Source organism: Geotrypetes seraphini, chromosome 10 (genome assembly GCF_902459505.1).
Source record: "Geotrypetes seraphini chromosome 10, aGeoSer1.1, whole genome shotgun sequence".
In the NCBI taxonomy this organism is placed as follows: Eukaryota; Metazoa; Chordata; class Amphibia; order Gymnophiona; family Dermophiidae; genus Geotrypetes; species Geotrypetes seraphini.
In genome coordinates, this window is record NC_047093.1 from 2,732,714 (window position 1) to 2,750,873 (window position 18,160).

The 18,160-nt window shown below is 46.9% G+C and overlaps 1 protein-coding gene across 1 annotated transcript in view; it reads left to right on the forward strand.

The window, feature by feature from the left end:
* Window positions 1-534: 534 nt before the first annotated feature.
* P4HB (prolyl 4-hydroxylase subunit beta) overlaps window positions 535-18,160 on the forward strand; it is a 73,997-nt gene continuing 56,371 nt past the window's right edge. Inside the window, exon 1 of the mRNA XM_033961071.1 lies at window positions 535-789. Within this exon, the coding sequence (XP_033816962.1) occupies window positions 651-789 (139 nt within the window). The 5' untranslated portion in view covers window positions 535-650. The remainder of the gene's footprint in view (window positions 790-18,160) is intronic.

Consider the following 18,160-nt stretch of genomic DNA (forward strand, 5'->3'; position numbering starts at 1 on the left):
GTGAAACTCATAAATGATAATTAACTTTTTCTCTGGGTAGTGTGCTTTGTGGTTTTTAAAAATTTTATGTTTCCCATTATGAATGAATAAGCTATTGTGTGTACATGAAAAATGAATGGCAGAAATTGGGGGCGGGGCTAGGGCGGGTCCCGTTTTGGCTGGAGCTAGACCAAGAGCTTGAGTGGGCCTAGGGAGGTGTGTGGTTGGGGTACTCAGTTGAGAGTTAGCTGCTGTATGCAATCGGCTGGCGCCAGGGCCTCTGCACATGCGCGGACTGACGATGTGAATAACGCAGTTTCCCAGTCTGACGTTTGGAGCGTTTGTTGCGAAGAGATTCCAAATCTCAGGGCCTTAAGGTGACGTGTCCTGGTAGGGTCCAAGGCCAGCGCGTATTGCCCAAGGGCCCCAGAGCCCGCCTCCTGTCGGGCGGAAGTCGCTCGGCTTCGCTTCCGCTTCCGGGGAGGTATGTCAGGAGACGGCCACTCAGAATGCAACACGAACCGTTCCGCGCAGCTATAAAGCGCATGCGCAAGCGCCCCGCTTCTCTTTTGCTTCTAGGTTAGGCCCTAGTGCCACGTTAAGAGCGCGCGCCGCAGCCACTCGGAGCGAATCGGCGTCCCGCGCGCACGGAAGTCCCGATTGCCAGCGCCATGTCCCCCCTGCTGCTCCTGTGCCTGGTTCTGGCCACCGGCGCCCACGACTTCGCCGAGGAGCAGGACGTGCTAGTCCTGAACAAAAGCAACTTCGACGAGGCCCTGGAGACCTTCAAGTACCTCCTGTTGGAGTTCTGTGAGTAGGCGCGCGCTGCGGAGGGGGAGGGGCTGCCGTGGGTGCGTTGGAAAAGAATCCCAATCCATGAGCTGCCGATGGCATGAGAGGAGGTGGGACACCCAGGGCTCTGGAGAGAGGAACAGGGTCAGAGACTGAGGGGGGGGGGCATAAGGGAAGGCTCATGGAGGAGGACTTGATAAATTCCAGAGGAGGCTGAAGTCTACCAAAGTTTTTGCAATGAATTCGATTATGCTTCAGCAGAAAATAACTTTTTTAAATGGTTTAAAGCCCATTCTGGAGCCACCAATTAGATAAAGTTCGGGGATTTTGCTTATTGGAGCAAATTTCTTGGTATTATAGCTATAACTTATGTTTTCACACTCTGCAATGATACATTGACAGACATTTTAGGCAAAATGAACCTTCAATATCTGCACTTTATTGTGGAAAATAACCAAAATTTAACGTACTTCGCTAATAGTGTTACTTTTGTTTAGAGAATGACAGGGGGACAAATTTGTCCCGTCCCTGCAAGTTTTGTTGCTGTCCCTGCCCAATTCCTATAAGCTCTGCCTTAACCACACAAGCTTCAAACACTTATGATTTTAAAGTGTTTGAGGCTTGTGCACATGAGGACAGAGTTTGCAGGAATGGGGCAGGGACAGGAAAATGAGTTCCTGTGGGAACAGAGAAAAATTTGTCCATGTGTCATTCTCTACTTTGGTGTAGTCATCTACCAATTTCGTTTCAAACAGTCGAGCATTCAATGTCATCTTGAAATAGTCAAGATAAAGCCTGCGATGCTGTTTTACTCCTTGCAACAAGGCCTCATGCACTGGGTCTGTGGTGATTTCAGCAGCAAAGTCAGTTATCAGTTTAACATCTCACTCAGTTGTGTCATTAACCACCTTCATTGTGTTGACAAACTGTTCAGGAGTATGGAAGTTTGGGAATTAAGACCATCTGTCCACTGGCTTTGCCTACTATTCATTAATATTAGTACAGGAAATGAGATTCAGATCCAACCAACTCTCCCAGTGATGTGCTTCAATTTACCTGTTTGAAGATTGGATTGCCACAACAAAACTATTCAGGCACTGGTATGTTCAACAACTTTGAAGTAATGTCCAGTTTTGACATTGTCGGAGATTAAAGTTTGTTTGCTGAAAAGTGCGAAGTCTTCTGTCGGGTACCATCGTTGGTTACATAACTTCAACACAATGTCAACAACTTCATGATCAACTGATATGTAGTCATGTAAAATTATCAACCAATTTTAAGGAAAACAGATTTTGGTGGTGCTTATATTAATTGGATTTGAGTGACCCCAGGATGGGTCTAAAAATAGTACAAAATATTTGGTGATGAAAACATACAGATTCCTGGGAAAAATTTCAATTAGTAAAGTTTCTCCAACCGTAGGTTTTTCTGAACAATCCTACTCTGTGACACAGGACAGCAACTAATGCAGAGTTTTCAGGGAAAAGAGCAAGCAGATGGAGAAGAGGAGTCATGCATGCAAACTTGTTGGACAAGAGAAAACAGACCAATCCACAGATGAGAAAGCCAGCGGAGGAGACTAAGAAAGCACAGCCTATGATGTTTCAACAGATGAATTTATTGAATTGATGAGTCGATTCAATAAATTAAGTTTTTGAAACATAGGCTGGGCTTTTTTGTCTCTCCCATTGTTGCTTTGCTGGCAAACTTGTTGAAGACAGAAGACATTCCATAACATAACTTTATTCTTCTATACCGCCACAATCAGATGTTTTTCTAGGCGGTTTACACTGAAGAGAGCTGGACAATCAGCGAAATACAAATAGCGAAAGTACAACATAATTCTTAAGAATAGTCAGAGTAAAATTATTGTAATTAATAAAATTTCTATTTAGGAAAGTTTGATACTAATTTCCTAAATAGAAATTTTATTAATTACAATAATTTTACTCTGACTATTCTTAAGAATTATGTTGTACTTTCGCTATTTGTATTTCGCTGATTGTCCAGCTCTCTTCAGGTAATTACATCAATGGAGCAAGGCTGACCTATGGCACATTTCAGAAAAAAATTAAGACTTATTGTTTGATACTCATCAAACAATACAGTCTTAATTTTTTTCTGAAATGCGCCATAGGTCAGCATTGCTCCATTGATATAATTACCTAACCAGGACTGCTGTTTACTTGCTTGAAACATAAGTCCTATCCAAAAAGTAACCTTGGATAGGCAAATAAATTACAATTTCTGGTTATCCTTGTAGGGCTGTATAGCACAAAATGAGTCAAAAGATAGGTAGGGGCTAATCCCCAAACCAGCTTGATGCAAATGCATGAGAACTTAAATATTACTCGTGCCTCCATTGGCAGCCAATGCAGCAGTCTATAGTAGGGACTAACATGATCGCTTTTCTTTAGCCCAAATATCAAAGGACAGCCGTGTTCTGTACTATTCTCAATTTTCTCAGTTTTTTTTAGGTACACCCAAATAAATGATATTGCAGTAGTCCAATATAGATAGAACCAGTGACTGCACCAGCAATCTAAAAGATAGAGGCATATGAGGAAGGAGAGGAACAGAAATAAGATTAGAAGGTGTGGTATGACTTGCCCAAGTAGGCTGAGAGTTGATTTGGAGGGCCATATGATAGTTGTAAGGAAGGGAGGAGTAAACCGAAGGACACTACTAGTTGGTGGGTTCTATGATGAAGTGAGAAGAAAGGCTGGAGGACTTTAAGGACAGTGGGAGGTGAAAGGGGGGGTAAGATATTGCTGCAAACACCTTTCAACGCTATAGAAATGATAAATAGTAGTACAGTAGACTGTTAACCAGAACTCAAGCAATCGGCAAAAAAAAATACTGTAATACTTTGAAAATAGAATCAGTTTCTGGGGGAAGTTTAAGCGTAAATTTGGCACAGCACACCTGAGTATGCCCACACTTTGCCTACCATATGTCCAGTAGTATGTCTGGAATTGTTTATGGTATGGCATAGTATTAGGCCTATTTTTAATAGTAATTCTCAAACAACCAGAAACTACATTTATCCAGCATCTACCAATCCCCATGAGTGCTAGTTAAATGAGTCTACCGTAGTAGATTGGAAGGCATAATTTCATAAACTTTCCTCATGTTGCAGTCCATCCTCTGTATTGTGCAGTCTTCTATCCTTTCTCTTCATCTCACCACAAAACTTTCTCTTATTCTCACCATGTACAATTATTTGATTTATCTACTCCTTTTGTGGGATGGGATGGGCCATATTAACCTCAGATTGTCAGTACTGGACAGATTCTCTCCCTTGCCTAATTATAATATATATTTGACTTGGAAAAAACAGATTGACTTTTCTATGGGACCCTACCTAGGCCAGCAACTTTCAGTGGAAAGCTGTTCTCTTCCTGCTCTTGCCAGCCCAAGAATTCCCACCACCCATATCTGAAAAAAATTAGCTTGAGCTGCACAGTAATGATCCTTGGAGTATGCTTGTGGTCTGCCCCCCCCTCCCCCTCACAAGCGCAATGCAATTCCTCCTGTCAAACAAAGTTGACTCACTCCCTGTCTATTGAACCAACATCTCCCACACTGTATTGGCCAGAGTAGTGAAAGTCTCCTCTTTTCAGCCTTTCTTGTTAGAGAGCAAATGTCACTTGAACATATCAAAAAGTGAGAGGAAGGAAGGCATGTACAAAACCAGAAATTTACCTTGTCCCCGCCTCCCTTCTGCTTTTAACCAATTCACCCTGCTGTTTGGGATTGGACCTATTACTTAACAGCCTTAAAGTACCAGCACATCATTTTTAAAGAAACTAAAACATCTTATGAATAACTACAGGGCATTAATGCAGGGTTATGCATATGGGAAAGCTCTGTTTACTGACTTAAGCAATAAATACAGTGTTAGACACCACTGGGATTAAAATAAAAGTAATTGCTATCTAACCTAAGTTGTGTTTTCTCCCCTTGGACCAAATTAACCATAATGAGTTATCAATGAGACCCATTTCAAATACAGGGACAGTGGTTTAGTTAACTGGAGGACTAGACTGTAAATATGATATAAATAAGCTGGTGTCATTGTAGACAATACAATGAAACCTTTAACCCAATGTGCGGCGATGGCCAAAAAAGCAAACAAGATGCTAGGAATTATTTAAAAAGGGATGGTTAACAAGACTAAAGATATTATTATGCCTCTATCGCTCCATGGTGTGATCTCACCTGGAGTATTGTGTTCACTTCTGGTCTCCTTATCTCAAGAAAGATATAGTGGTACAAGAAAAGGTTCAAAGAAGAGCGACCAAGATGATAAAGGGGACGGAATTCCTCATATGAGGAAAGACTAAAAAGGTTGGAAAAAAGCTTGGAAAAATGACGGCTGAGAGGAGATATGATTGAAGTCTATAAAATCCTGAGTGGAGTAGAACGGGTACAAGTGGATTGATTTTTTGTTCCGTCAAAAATTAGACTAGGGGACACTCGATGAAGGGTGGCCTTAAAAGCTTTTTATTTAAAGATGCATATGACTGTTAATTTATCTATGGAACTTTTCTAGCTCATTTTCAATATAAAAATTCATTTCCTATACAAAATTTATTTTTTCCCTTTCCCTATGTTATTATCCTTAATTGTTCGCTCTTTCTTTTAAATTGTATTTCTCCCCAAGTTTCAAGTTTAATTACATTTGATGGATCGCTTATTACAATATCTAAGCGATGTACAAATTAAAAACCAACAGATTTTGGTAATACATTTAATATGGTGGGACAAGACACTAGACAGAGGATTTGGACAGACATGAATGAGTAGGTAAGAGGGGAAAAAGTTACAATTATAATATTTGTTGAAATTACATAAAACGGGAAGCACATTAGGTAAAAATGGAATGGATATAGAAAAAATTTAGTTGATTATTATAAGAATGCAAGTGCCTCATGAGTCGGCAGCTGACAGCGGGGAAGCCTGGGCTTCCCCCGCCGCCCACGGAGGGATTTCCTCAGCCGCCAACGGTAAGGGTAAAAAGGATTCCCTTACCGCTGAAGCGGCTGGGGATTCCCTTACAGCTTATGCCAGCTTGCCTGCTTTAACAGCTGGGTCAGTTCAGGCTTCCCAGCCGCTATAGGCTATGGAGGGTTCATTTTGGGCGGATCATCACTGTTTTGGGCGGGAAGCCCCTCCATCTTGTCTTGAGCCTCAGGTGACCTTCCCCCCCTGTATTGGAAGAACATGGGCAGTTTTCAGCCAGGTCCCCTCCTGTGGCAGGGAGTCCCATGGGGCCGCCGGGGGGGTTTCCCCCCCAATTTAATTTTTGATTTATGTAGAGCATATTTTCAGCGCGCACTTCTTCCTTGTTCAAGTGTCCATGGGTGGCCTGGGACAAAGACTTGTGGTCTGAGGACCTGGACCCTTGGGGAGACCTCCAGGATCCTCGCTGGTAGCGGGGCCTCGGCTTTTCCATCTGCTGGCAAGTTGGAGTCCGTGGTACGCCTTTTTCAGAGAGACGAGCTCCTGGATTTGATTCAGCAGATCTCCTCTGTTGCATTTGAGGAGGCACCTCCTGAGACCCCACATGTGGTGAACCCTCTTAGGGGGATCCGCTGTGCGTCCCACTCTTTTCTTATGCATCAGAATATTTGGGATATTATCTTGGCGCAGTGGAATACACCAGAGGCACTGTTTCGGTTTGCGCACTCCATGGCTCGTTTATATACCATCCCGGAGGGGGATAGGTCTACCGTGAAGTCGCCAGTAGTGGATGCGGTGGTCTCATCTATTGCTAAGCGGCATATGGTGTCCGTAGAGGGCGGTTCTGCCTTATGGGACTCTGAGGAGTGTAAGTTGGAGTCCATCCTTAAGCAGAATTTTGATGTCTCTGCCTTGGGTTGCCAGGCAACTATTTGTGGGGGGCTCGTGGCTCGGGCTGTGTTTTGGTGGGCCGAGCATGTTTTTGACTGACTCTGACTGGTCTTTGGTGGATTAGAAGGTGGCAAAGATTGAGATGGCAATCTTTCCTCTCGGATGTCCTCTATGATTTGGTGCGGACGTCCGCTAAGTCTATGGCTTTTGGGGTGGCCGCATGTCGTACCTTGTGACTTCGAGCGTGGTCACAAAATTTCCCTTCGGGGTTCTTTTTTGTTTGGAGATTATTTGGATAAGTTGGTTCAGACTTTGATGGACTCTAAAGTGTCCCGCCTGCCTGAAGACCGTACCCACCTGGCGATTAGAGGTAACACTACTCGGGTGCGACTGCGGGATTTCTGCAGATACCACACTGGCTGTGAGGCTGCTATCTTCCTGTCTTCTGGGTTTTCCTGGGGTCGTTTCTTTCAGCGCATGCAGTCCTTTCGGGGTGCCCGTCGGGGGGGGGGGGTGGAAATCCCTCCGCTGGTCCCCCGCAGCTCGTCCTACCCAGTGACACCTTGCTGGCACCCCCTCTGGTTCTGGTGGGTCCCCGGCTGCGCGAGTTTTCTCAACAGTGAGCAAAGATCACGTCTGATCGGTGAGTCCTGGAGGTGATTTGGGACGGTTATGCTCTTGAGTTTGCCCACTTTCTGCCAAATCATTTTCTAGCTTCTCCTTGTCATGCAGAGTGGAAGAAGTAGGCTTTTCGCCAGACCCTTCAGAGATTACTAGATCTTAAAGCAGTAGTTCCAGTACCCCTCAAGTATTGCACCGGCAGGTACTCTGTTTACTTTATGGTGCCCAAGAAAGAGGGGGTGAAGTTTTAGCCCATCTTAGATTTGAAAGGGCTCTCAAAGTTTTTTGCATGGAGACTCTGCAGTCTGTGATCCTGGCGGTTCAGCCGGGGGAGTATCTCACCTCTTGACCTGATGGAGGCCTACTTGCATGTTCCAATCTGGGCCTCCCATCATTGCTTCTTTTGCTTTGCGATCTTGAGTTGGCACTATCAGTTCTTTGGTCTGGCCTTGGCTCTGTGGACATTCACCAAGGTTATGGTGGTAGTGGCGGCAGCATTGCACAAGGAGGGCATTCTAGTGCATCCCTACCTGGACGACTGGTTGAATTATGCAGTCGTTCCAGAATATTACCCGGGTCACGGCTCAGGTGGTGGAGTTCTGCAGTTGCTAGGATGGGTTGTCAACCTTGCCAAGAGCCGGTTGGCCCCCTCGCAACGCCTGGAGTATTTTGGGGTTGTGTTCGATACCTCCTTGGGGAAGGTCTTCCTCTCAGAGACCCAGGTAAGCAAATTACAGTCCCAGATTCACCTGCTTATGGCGTCCCGTTGTCAGGAGGATTTCCTCCAAGTCTTGGGGGTCGATGGCGGCTTCCCTAGATGTGGTGAGGTGGGCTCGGGCCCACATGCATCCTCTTCAGTGTGCTGTGCTTTGGAGGTGGTCACCCCAGCGGCACAGTCTGGATCACCCTGTTCCTCTGAGGGGTTTGGCTCGTTGCAGTCTTCATGGGTGGCTCCAGTCCTCCCATCTAGTACAAGGGGTGAGTCTGGATCAGCCCCAGTAGATGGTGCTTCTCACGGATGCCAGTCTTCTCAGTTGGGGAGCTCAGTGTCTAGGTCACTCAGCTCAGGGCACCTGGTCCTCGGAGGAGGCATCCTGAGCCATCCATCTGGCGCTGTTAGCCTTCCATTCCTTCTTGATGGGAAAGTCAGTCCGGGACAATGCCATGGCAGTGGTCAATCGTCAAGGGGGCACCAAGAGCACTCTGGTAGCGGAGGAGGCGGCTCTGCTCATGGTCTGGGCAGAGTCTCGTCTTCTGGATATCTTGGCCTCCCGCATAGCAGGAGTAGAGAATATTCAAGCGGACTTCCTCAGAAAGTGGTGTCTTAAGTTATGTGGCCTTTCGGTTGATAGTGCAAGCTTGGGGTCAGCCCCTCATGGACCTGATGGCCACAAGTGTCGATGCCAAAACACCCCGCTTCAATCATCGCAGAGACGGTCAGGCCGAGGGTTTCGATGCTCTGGTTCAACCATGGCCAACGAAGGGTCTGTTGTACGTATTCCCTACGTGGCCATTAGTGGGCAGAGTTCTTCTAAACATTGTTCATCATCTGGGCCTTGTGATTCTGGTGGCCCCCAGATTGGCCCAGGTGCCCGTGATATGCAAACCTGGTGCAGCATCTGGTGGCGGATCCTCTGCCTCTCTCGCCCAACCTTCTGACTCAGGGTCCCATTCCAATGTTCGATCTGGTTCCCTTTTGTTTTATGGCTTGGCTCTTGAAAGGGATTGCCTAGGTAAGAAGGGGTATTCAGATAAGGTAATCTCCACCCTGTTGGGGTTCCAGAGGCTGTCCACTTCTCGGGCTTATGTGCCATATTGGCGTATATTTGAGAAGTGGTGTTGTATTGCCACGTATTTATCAAACGAGGATATGTAGCAGTCACTCCAACAAAGCTTCAGAGTAATATGATTCTTTATTGCATACACATTAGATAATACCAAATAATGCAGATAAACATCAGAGCATATACAAAATAGAAGCAGAAAATATCTTTATACACCAAATAGAATACTACACCATGCCTGCCAGGACCCTCTCCAATACTGATCGGGGAATCTAGGGCAATCAAGGGGAAAGTGCAGACACAGCTCCCATGGCTGCAGCAAAATCCATTTTGGTACTGTCCCAGTGTTTCTTATATAACTTTTTCCCACACTACCTTTGCCCTGTCTCTGCAAAAAACACGTGTCCCTCTTATCTTCCAGCTGGGCGGTTAAGCGCTGTTTGACCTTTATTCCTGATGCTTAAGTTGTTACACACAGGTGGTCTCTTATCACAGTACACACACCAAGATGCTGAAGAAAGTTGTCTCAGGGTAAACAAGGTTGAGAACAGCAGTCCAGCAGTTGGATGCGCCCGGCTTATGGGTTTAGCCAGGTCGAGGGCAGACTGGAAACAGCACCCTCAGTATGCTCTTAGTAACAAAGTTTACATTGGTCAGGATGATAACAAATAAGCAGACTTGAGGAGACATGTCACATAGTATGCTGAGTTCCAGTTACCCCCTGGCCATAGGCATAACAGGTATGCTGCGGGTGGAGTGGTCTTTTTTCGCGCGTCCCTGCCTCACATCTTAGAGTTTTTGCAAGATGACCTGGACAGGGGCCTGGCTTGTTCTTCTCTCCGGGTTTAGCTAGCTAGCAGCTTTGTCAGCCTTTCATTGGTTGTTGCGAGGTCAGCGTCTGACTGCCATTCCTAATGTCGTTCGTTTTTTGTGGGTGGCCAAATTGCTTAAGCCTCCCGTGCAATCGTCTGTTCCATCTTGGGATCTTAATCTGGTCTTGTCTGTGCAGGTGCGCCCACTTTTTGAGCCTTTGGGTGCCTGTTCGTTGAAGGACCTTACCCTTAAAGCGGTCTTCTTGGTGGCTATTGCTAGGTGTGTTTCTGAGCTTCAGGTTTTCTCTTGTAGGTCTCCCTTCCTGGAGTTTTCTAGGGAGTGGATCGTGTTGCGTCCTGTTTCTTCCTTTCTGCCAAAGGTAGTTTCTCCTTTTCATGTCAATCAAGCAGTGGTCCTCCCGGTATTGGGTAGTCGGGAGGGATCTTCAGAGCAGAAACAGTTGTGCAAGTTGGATGTTGGTTGCACTCTTATGTGCAGAGGACCCAGGAGATCAGGAAATCAGATTATCTTTTTGTCCTTCTAGTGAGGGGGATGGCACTTCCAAGGCTACCATTGCACGCTGGATCAATGAAACTATTGCTTCCGCATACCTTCTTCGGAAGAAGCTTGTTCTGGATTTTCTCAAGGCTCATTCCACTCGGGGTCAGGCAGCTTCCTGGGCTGAATCTTCGCTGGTGTCTCCAGTGGATATTTGTAGGGCTGCGGTTTGGTCTTCCTTGCATTCCTTTGTCAGGCAGTACGATGTGGACATTCAGGTGCGTCGGGACACAGTGTTCGGTGAGTGTGTTCTGGTGTCGGCCCTTCAGGGGTCCCACCCATGATGGGTTCTTCTTTGGTACATCCTATCTGTAAGATCTATAGCTATTCAGAGAGTAGCACGGGACCAGGCAGCCTGCAAAAAGCTCACGCCTGCCTTGTTCTGCTGCTGGAAGAGATCAGGAGGCAGAGCGAGGGAAGGGCATAGGAGTGCTGGACTGCCGGGATTAAAGAAAGGTACAGGGGAGGAATTTACAGTAATTTTGCATCAGCTTCCTGCTTTCTTAAAATAGCCAGCAACGAATCTGCTTTTCCATCCCAAGAAAACTGTGTGGCTGTGAAAAGGTCTTTAGCTTTGGTTGAGAGGAGTGGGGGGAGTGCAGGCAAAGCCTTAAGTGAACGTTCAAATTCATATAGAAGACTGCAGCACTGAACAGGAGGAATTTGACAGGCCAACATGGTGCTAGGGATGATGGCTCGTTGTGTCTCTAATGTATGGACTAGTCCTTCCATGGTCTGGTATGGGTTTAAACAATGTCACCATTGCTCTATAAGCCCCATTTACAGAGATAGGATTGTCTGTCTAGATTGGGGCTATTATATTACATTAGTGATTTTTATTCCGCCATTACCTTGCGGTTTAAGGCGGATTACAGAAGAGGATTTCTGGACGTCCAGAGGTGCTAGAGTAGAGTGGGTTGCTTCAAAGGATTGAAATGTTTCATACGGTGTTAGTCTTCATGGATTTCTTGACTAGCAGGGTTTTTACTTCTTTTCTGAAAGTTTTGTAGTCTGGGGTCGTGATTAGTAGATTAGAGAGTTGGTGGTCTAGTTTCGCTGCCTGTGTGGCTAGAAGGCCATCATACAGTTTTTTTCTGTTTGATGTCTCTGATTGGACGGTATGTGAATGGTGTCTGGTTTCTCCTGTGTCTGGTTGTGGTAGTTTGGATTAGGCAGTTGTTCAAGTAGGCCAGGCTGGGCTGTCACCATTTATCGATTTAAATAATAGACAATAGAATTTAAATAGCATTCTTGCTTGAATTGGGAGTAGAGAGCTGCACAGGGACGACGGGAATCCCGTGGGTTCCCCCTTCGGGTCGCGAGGATCCCGTGGGGACGCCTCCGAGGGTCGCGGGGTTCCTACGGGGTTGGATGCGAGGCTCGTCTTCTCCCTACCTGCCCTGCCGCAGCACACAGCCGATCGGAACGGAAGTCGTCCACGATGTCAGCGCTGACGTCGGAGGGAGGGCTTAAGCAAAGCCCTCCCTCCCTCCGATGTCAGCGCTGACATCGGGAAGACTTCCGTTCCGATCGGATGTGTGCTGCGATCGGCAGTGGCATACCAAGGTGGGGCGGGGAGGGCGGTCCGCCACGGGTGCAGCCATAGGGGAGGGTGCACAGCCGGCCAGGTTCCGTTACCTTTGTGGCACTTCCTCCGACCGACCTACAACAGGCCCGGTCCGACAAACCTCCCTGCCCTGTAGCCGCAAATCTAAATTACTTTCTTAAAGCAGCTTCAATACTCCAGCTGCTGTAAGAAGGTAATTTAGATTCGCGGCTACAGGGCAGGGAAGTTTGTTGGACCGGGCCTGTTCTGTTGTCAGTCGGGCAGGGAAGCGCCACAAAGGTAAGAGGGAGAAAGGGAGGAAAGGTGGAGTGGAGAGGAAAAGAGCTTAAGGTAAAACTGAGGGTGGAGAAGGACGCTGAAAGGACATGGGGAAGATGGGGGGGAGAGAAAGACGCTGAAAGGACATGGGGAAGATGGGGGGGAGAGAAAGACGCTGAAAGGACATGGGGAAGATGGGGGGAGAGAAGGACGCTGAAAGGACATGGGGAAGACAGGGGGTAGAAGGACGCTGAAAGCACATGGTGAAGACAAAGGGGGGGAGAAGGACGCTGAAAGGACAGGGGGAGAAGGACGCTGAAAGGACAGGGGGAGAAGGACGCTGAAAGGACAGGGGGAGAAGGACGCTGAAAGGACAGGGGGAAGATGGGGAGGAGAAGGATGCTGCCAGGACATGGGGAAGAGAGAGTGGGAAGAAGACGCTGGCAGGGAAGAAGACAGAGATGCCAGACTATGGGGGGAGCGGAGGGAAGAAGATGGGTACCAGACCAATTTGGAAGGGGGGACAAAGGGAGAGGCACAGTAACAGACCAAATGGAAGAAGCAGAGAGAAGAGAGAGAGTGGATGGAAGGAATTAATTGAGAAACCAGAAACCAGGCAACAAAGGTAGGAGAAAAATTCTATTTTTTTTTTTTTTTGCTTTAGAATAAAGTAGTATATTAGTTGTGTTGATAAAAATTTATAAACATTAGAGGCTCTGGTAGAAACTTGTTTACAAAGTATGTATTCTTCCCAATTAATATTTCCAAATTAATAAAGTCTTTTTGCTTATTTGTAAATGGGTTTCTACCAGAGCCTTTAATTAAGTAGCATAATTAAATGAAATAACTATTTCTGTAGTTTATAGGGACGGGTGGGGACAGAGGGGATTCCTCGCGGGGACGGGTGGGGACGGAGGGATTCCTCGCGGGGACGCCGGGTGGGATTCCTCACAGGGACGGGTGGGACATTGGCGGGGACGGGTGGGATTTCTGTCCCCACACAACTCTCTAATTGGGAGCAAGTGTGAATCGAAGTATTCCTCCTCGGTGATGTGGTAGTGTTTTTTTAGTGAATAGATTAGTCTCAGGGCTGTGTTTTGTACTGTTTGTAGTTTTATCATTGTTGCTGGGCAGGGGAGATAGAGGATGTTGCAATAATCAAGGAGACCTAGGGCTAGGGACTGGACCATGAGCTGGAATTGTTTTCTGTCGAATTTTCGAACTTGCCTTAGGTTTCTCATGACCGCAAATGATTTCTGTATTGTTTTGTTGATTTGTGTTTGCATGGTGATCTGTCTATCGTTATTCCCAGAAGTTTTAGAGTGGGTTGAATGGGGTATGTGATTGAGTGTATTGCTAGGTTTGTTATGGTTGGGGCTTTATTTTTTTCAAGAAGTATGAATTTTGTTTTTTCTGGGTTCAGTTTTAGCTTGTGGTCTTTCATCCATGTTGCCACTGTTTCTAGAGTTCTGTGTAGTGTCTGTCATGGTGGGCATTGGCTGATCAAAAGGAAGGAGAATGGTGATATCTGCATAGCTATAAGAGGTTAAGCCTATTTTGTCTAGGCAGGTGCCGAGGGATGCAATGTAGAGATTGAAGTGTGTTGGGGATAATGTCGATCTTGGGGTATGCCACAGGGGTTGGACCATTGTTCTGATTTTTCTTTGGTTGTCTTTACTCTGTAGGTCCTGGATTGTAGGAATCCTTGAAACCATGTGTGTACTTTGCCTGCGATTCCTGTTGTATCTAGTATTTGTAGCAGGATGTCGTGGTCTACCAGGTCAAATGCTGCGGTGAGATCAAGTTGTATAATCAGCATTTTTTTGCCTGTGCTGAGGTGTTGTCTAGCTGTGTCCAGAAGGGAGCCTAGTCCAGAAGGGAGCCTAGTAGTGTCTCAGTGCTGAAGTTGGTTCTGAATCCAGACTGTATAGGATGGAGCAAATTGTGGTTTTCTAGGTAGTTGGTGAGGCGTTTAGCTACAAGGCCTTCCATTAGCTTGATGTATAGTGGAATTGAGGCTATGGGTCTGTAGTTGGAAGGTTGATCTGTTGCTCCTTTTGGGTCTTAAGATCGGGGTGACTATTTCGGAGCAGTCTTGTGGGAAAAGGCCATCTGTGGTCCCAGGATGGCCTGGGATCTAGTGGGCTCTAATACCAATTGTTTGAGCCGTACTCCCTTCATGGACATTAATATCCTCCTGCTATCATAAGTAGTCGCTGAGAGTGTGTGCCAATCTACATCAGGCATGTTAAAGTCTCCCAACAGAACAATGTCTCCCCGTAAGGTGATATTCTCAATGTCTTCAATTAATTCAATGTCCTTGTGCTCCGATTGTCTTGGAGATCTGTACACCACACCAAGATACAGGCATTTTTCTCCGCCTCTGGCCAGGTTTACCCAGATGGATTCCCCAGTATACTTGATATCCGTGATTCTGGTTGTCTTGATGTTTTCTTTGATGTAAAGTGCTACCCCTCCTCCTAACTTACCCTCTCTGTCTTGGCGAAGCAGGTTGTATCCTGGTATAGTTATATCCCACCCATGAGAGTCTGTGAACCATGTTTCTGAAATTGCTACTACGTCTAGGTCTGCATTAACTATTTCTGTTTCCAGTTCTAGAAATTTATTCCCTAGGCTGTGTGCGTTAACATACATAGCTCTCCACTCTTTTTGTTTACTAAGCTCATGCAGAGAGCCACCCATTTGAGTTAAAGTGTCTCCTAGCAATTCTTTTGCAGTAAGGGTACTTACCTTAGACTTAGAAGCGGAGTTTTGATTCGCCACATCAGGATTGTTACTTACTGCTCTGGCGAAAAAGTGGGTACCCACCCCCGACTTACCTAGTTTAAAGCCTTTCGAAGTAGTTGGGCTAGTCGGTGTCCGAAGACGTTCTTACCTCTGTTGGTCAAGTGGAGTACGTCTGGTCCCTGTAGTCCCTGTAGTGTCTCTCCGTGATTCAGGAATCCGAAGTTCATCTCCCGGCACCATCGTTGTAGCCACTCATTTGTCTTCAGGATACGTTCGTCCCTGTCCCTTCCTCTGCCCCTAACAGGAAGAATTGAAGAGAATACTACCTGTGCTCCTGTCTGCTTCAGCCTCTTTCCCAGAGCTCCGAAGTCTCTGGCTATGTCCTCCAGGGTGTTCTTGGCAGTGTCATTCGTTCCGACGTGGATGAGCAGAACGAATGACACTGGTACTTACGAACGGGGAAAGCGTCTCAGAGATCTCGGTGGGAGAACCGCTAGCCACCAGTGACCATAACATGGTATGGTTCAACCTTAGGAAAGGCTTTCCTAGATCACAAACAAAAACAAGGGTACTCAATTTCCGGGGCACTGACTTCACAAGCATGGGAGACTTTGTCCATCAGACGCTTCAGGTTCAAGAAGTAACGGATAATGTGGAGGTTATGTGGTCAACCTTGAAATCGACCCTTCATGAGGCAACTATCCGCTACATAAAATCAGTAACTAAACAACAAAGAAAAAAGAAACCCCAATGGTTCACTGATGAGGTCTCGTACCTCGTCAAGGATAAGAAAAGAGCGTTTCTCTTGTACAAACGCACGGGGGAAAAAGAAGCAAACATTGAATACAGGACAAAGTCTGCAGCGGTCAAAACAGCAGTCAGGGAGGCCAAACTTCGAATGGAAGAAACTCTAGCGAAGAACATTAAAAAAGGGGACAAATCCTTCTTCAGGTACATTAGCGACAGGAAAAAGAACGCAGACGGGATAGTACGCCTTAGAACGCCAGACGGGAATTATGTGGAAACAGATTCTGAAAAAGCCAAACTACTGAACAATTACTTCTGTTCAGTCTTTACCTGCGAGGCGCCAGGGCACGGGCCACGGCTGGAAGCAAAGGAAAGCAAGGAAGACCCATTTCTGAATTTTGAGTTCACACCAGCTGATGTTTACAGAGAACTTTCAAAACTCAAGGTGAACAAAGCCATGGGACCGGACAATTTGCACCCAAGAGTGCTCAGAGAGATGTGCGATGTTCTGGCGGAACCGTTAGCCATGCTCTTCAATCTCTCCCTAAGTACGGGGAGAGTCCCCCTGGACTGGAAAACAGCTAACGTCGTTCCTCTGCACAAAAAGGGTTGCAGAGCAGAGGCTGCGAATTACAGACCAGTGAGTCTCACATCAATAGTGTGTAAACTCATGGAAACTCTGCTTAAAGGTAAATTAGACACGATAATGGATGAAGGGAATCTAAGGGATCCCTGTCAACATGGATTCACCAGAGGCAGGTCATGCCAATCCAATCTTATAAGCTTCTTCGATTGGGTGACAGGAAAGCTAGACTCGGGATAGTCTCTGGACATAGTGTACTTGGATTTCAGTAAAGCTTTCGACAGTGTCCCACACCGTAGACTATTAAACAAGATGAAATCGATGGGTTTGGGTGAGAAACTATCTGCATGGGTCAGTGATTGGCTGAGTGGAAGACTTCAGAGGGTGGTGGTCAACGGCACCCTCTCTGAGACATCGGAGGTGACTAGTGGAGTGCCGCAGGGCTCAGTCCTGGGACCATCCCTTTTCAACATATTCATAGGGGACTTGACCCGGGGACTTCAGGGTAAAGTAGCACTGTTCGCCGACGATGCCAAACTGTGTAACATAGTAAGTGAAAGCAACCTCCAGGATAGTATGACACAAGATCTGATCACGTTAGAAAACTGGTCCTCGACATGGCAGCTAGGCTTCAACGCTAAAAAATGTAAGGTCATGCATCTCGGCAGAGGAAATCCATGCAGAACATACTCCTTGAATGGAGAAACGCTAGCTAGGACTTCAGAGGAACGGGACTTGGGGGTAATCATCAGTGCAGACATGAAGGCTGCCAAACAAGTAGAGAAGGCCTCATCAAAGGCAAGGCAAATGATGGGATGTATCAATAGAAGCTTCGTCAGCCGTAAACCTGAAGTCATAATGCCACTCTACAGAACCATGGTGAGACCCCATCTGGAATACTGTGTGCAATTCTGGAGGCCACATTACCGGAAAGATGTGCTTCGAGCTGAGTCGGTCCAGAGGATGGCCACTAGGATGGTCTCGGGGCTCAAGGGTCTCTCATACGAAGAAAGACTGGGCAAACTGCAGCTCTATACCCTAGAGGAGCGCAGGGAAAGGGGTGACATGATTGAGACATTTAAGTACGTCACGGGTCGTGTCGAGGTGGAAAACGATATATTCTTTCACAAGGGGGCACCCGCTCAAACTCAGAGGAGGGAAATTTAGTGGTGACACCAGGAAGTATTTCTTCACAGAAAGGGTGGTAGATCACTGGAACAGACTTCCGGTGCTGGTGATCAAGGCCACCAGCGTGCTCAACTTTAAGAATAAATAGGACATCCATGTGGGATCCCTACGAGGGTCGAGTTAAGGAACTAGGTCATTAGCATTCAGACTTAATGGGGTGGGTCAATAGAGTGGGCAGACTTGATGGGCTGTGGCCCTTTTCTGCCGTCATCTTTCTATGTTTTCTATGTATCCATTGCATGAGGAGAGTGTGGAATAGAGAGCTGAACGGGGACGACGGGAATCCTGCGGGACCCACGGGGATCCTGCGGGTTCCCCCTTCGGGTCGTGGGGATCCCGTGGGGACGCCCCCTAGGGTCGTGGGGATACCATGTGGACGCCTCCTAGGGTCGCAGGGATCCTGCGGGGTTCGATGCACTTGAGCCGCGAGGCTCGTCTTCTTTTCCCTACCTGCCCTGCTGCAGCACACAGCCGACCAGAAGTCTTCCACGATGTCAGTGCTGACATCGGAGGGAGGGCTTAAGCAAAGCCCTCCCTCCCTCCGACGTCAGCGCTGACATCATGAAGGCTTCCGGTCGGTTGTTTGCTGCGGCAGGGCAGGTAGGGAAAAGAAGACCAACTGAGCTTTCCAAAAAAAAAAAACAGGCTTTGGACTATGAAGACTCT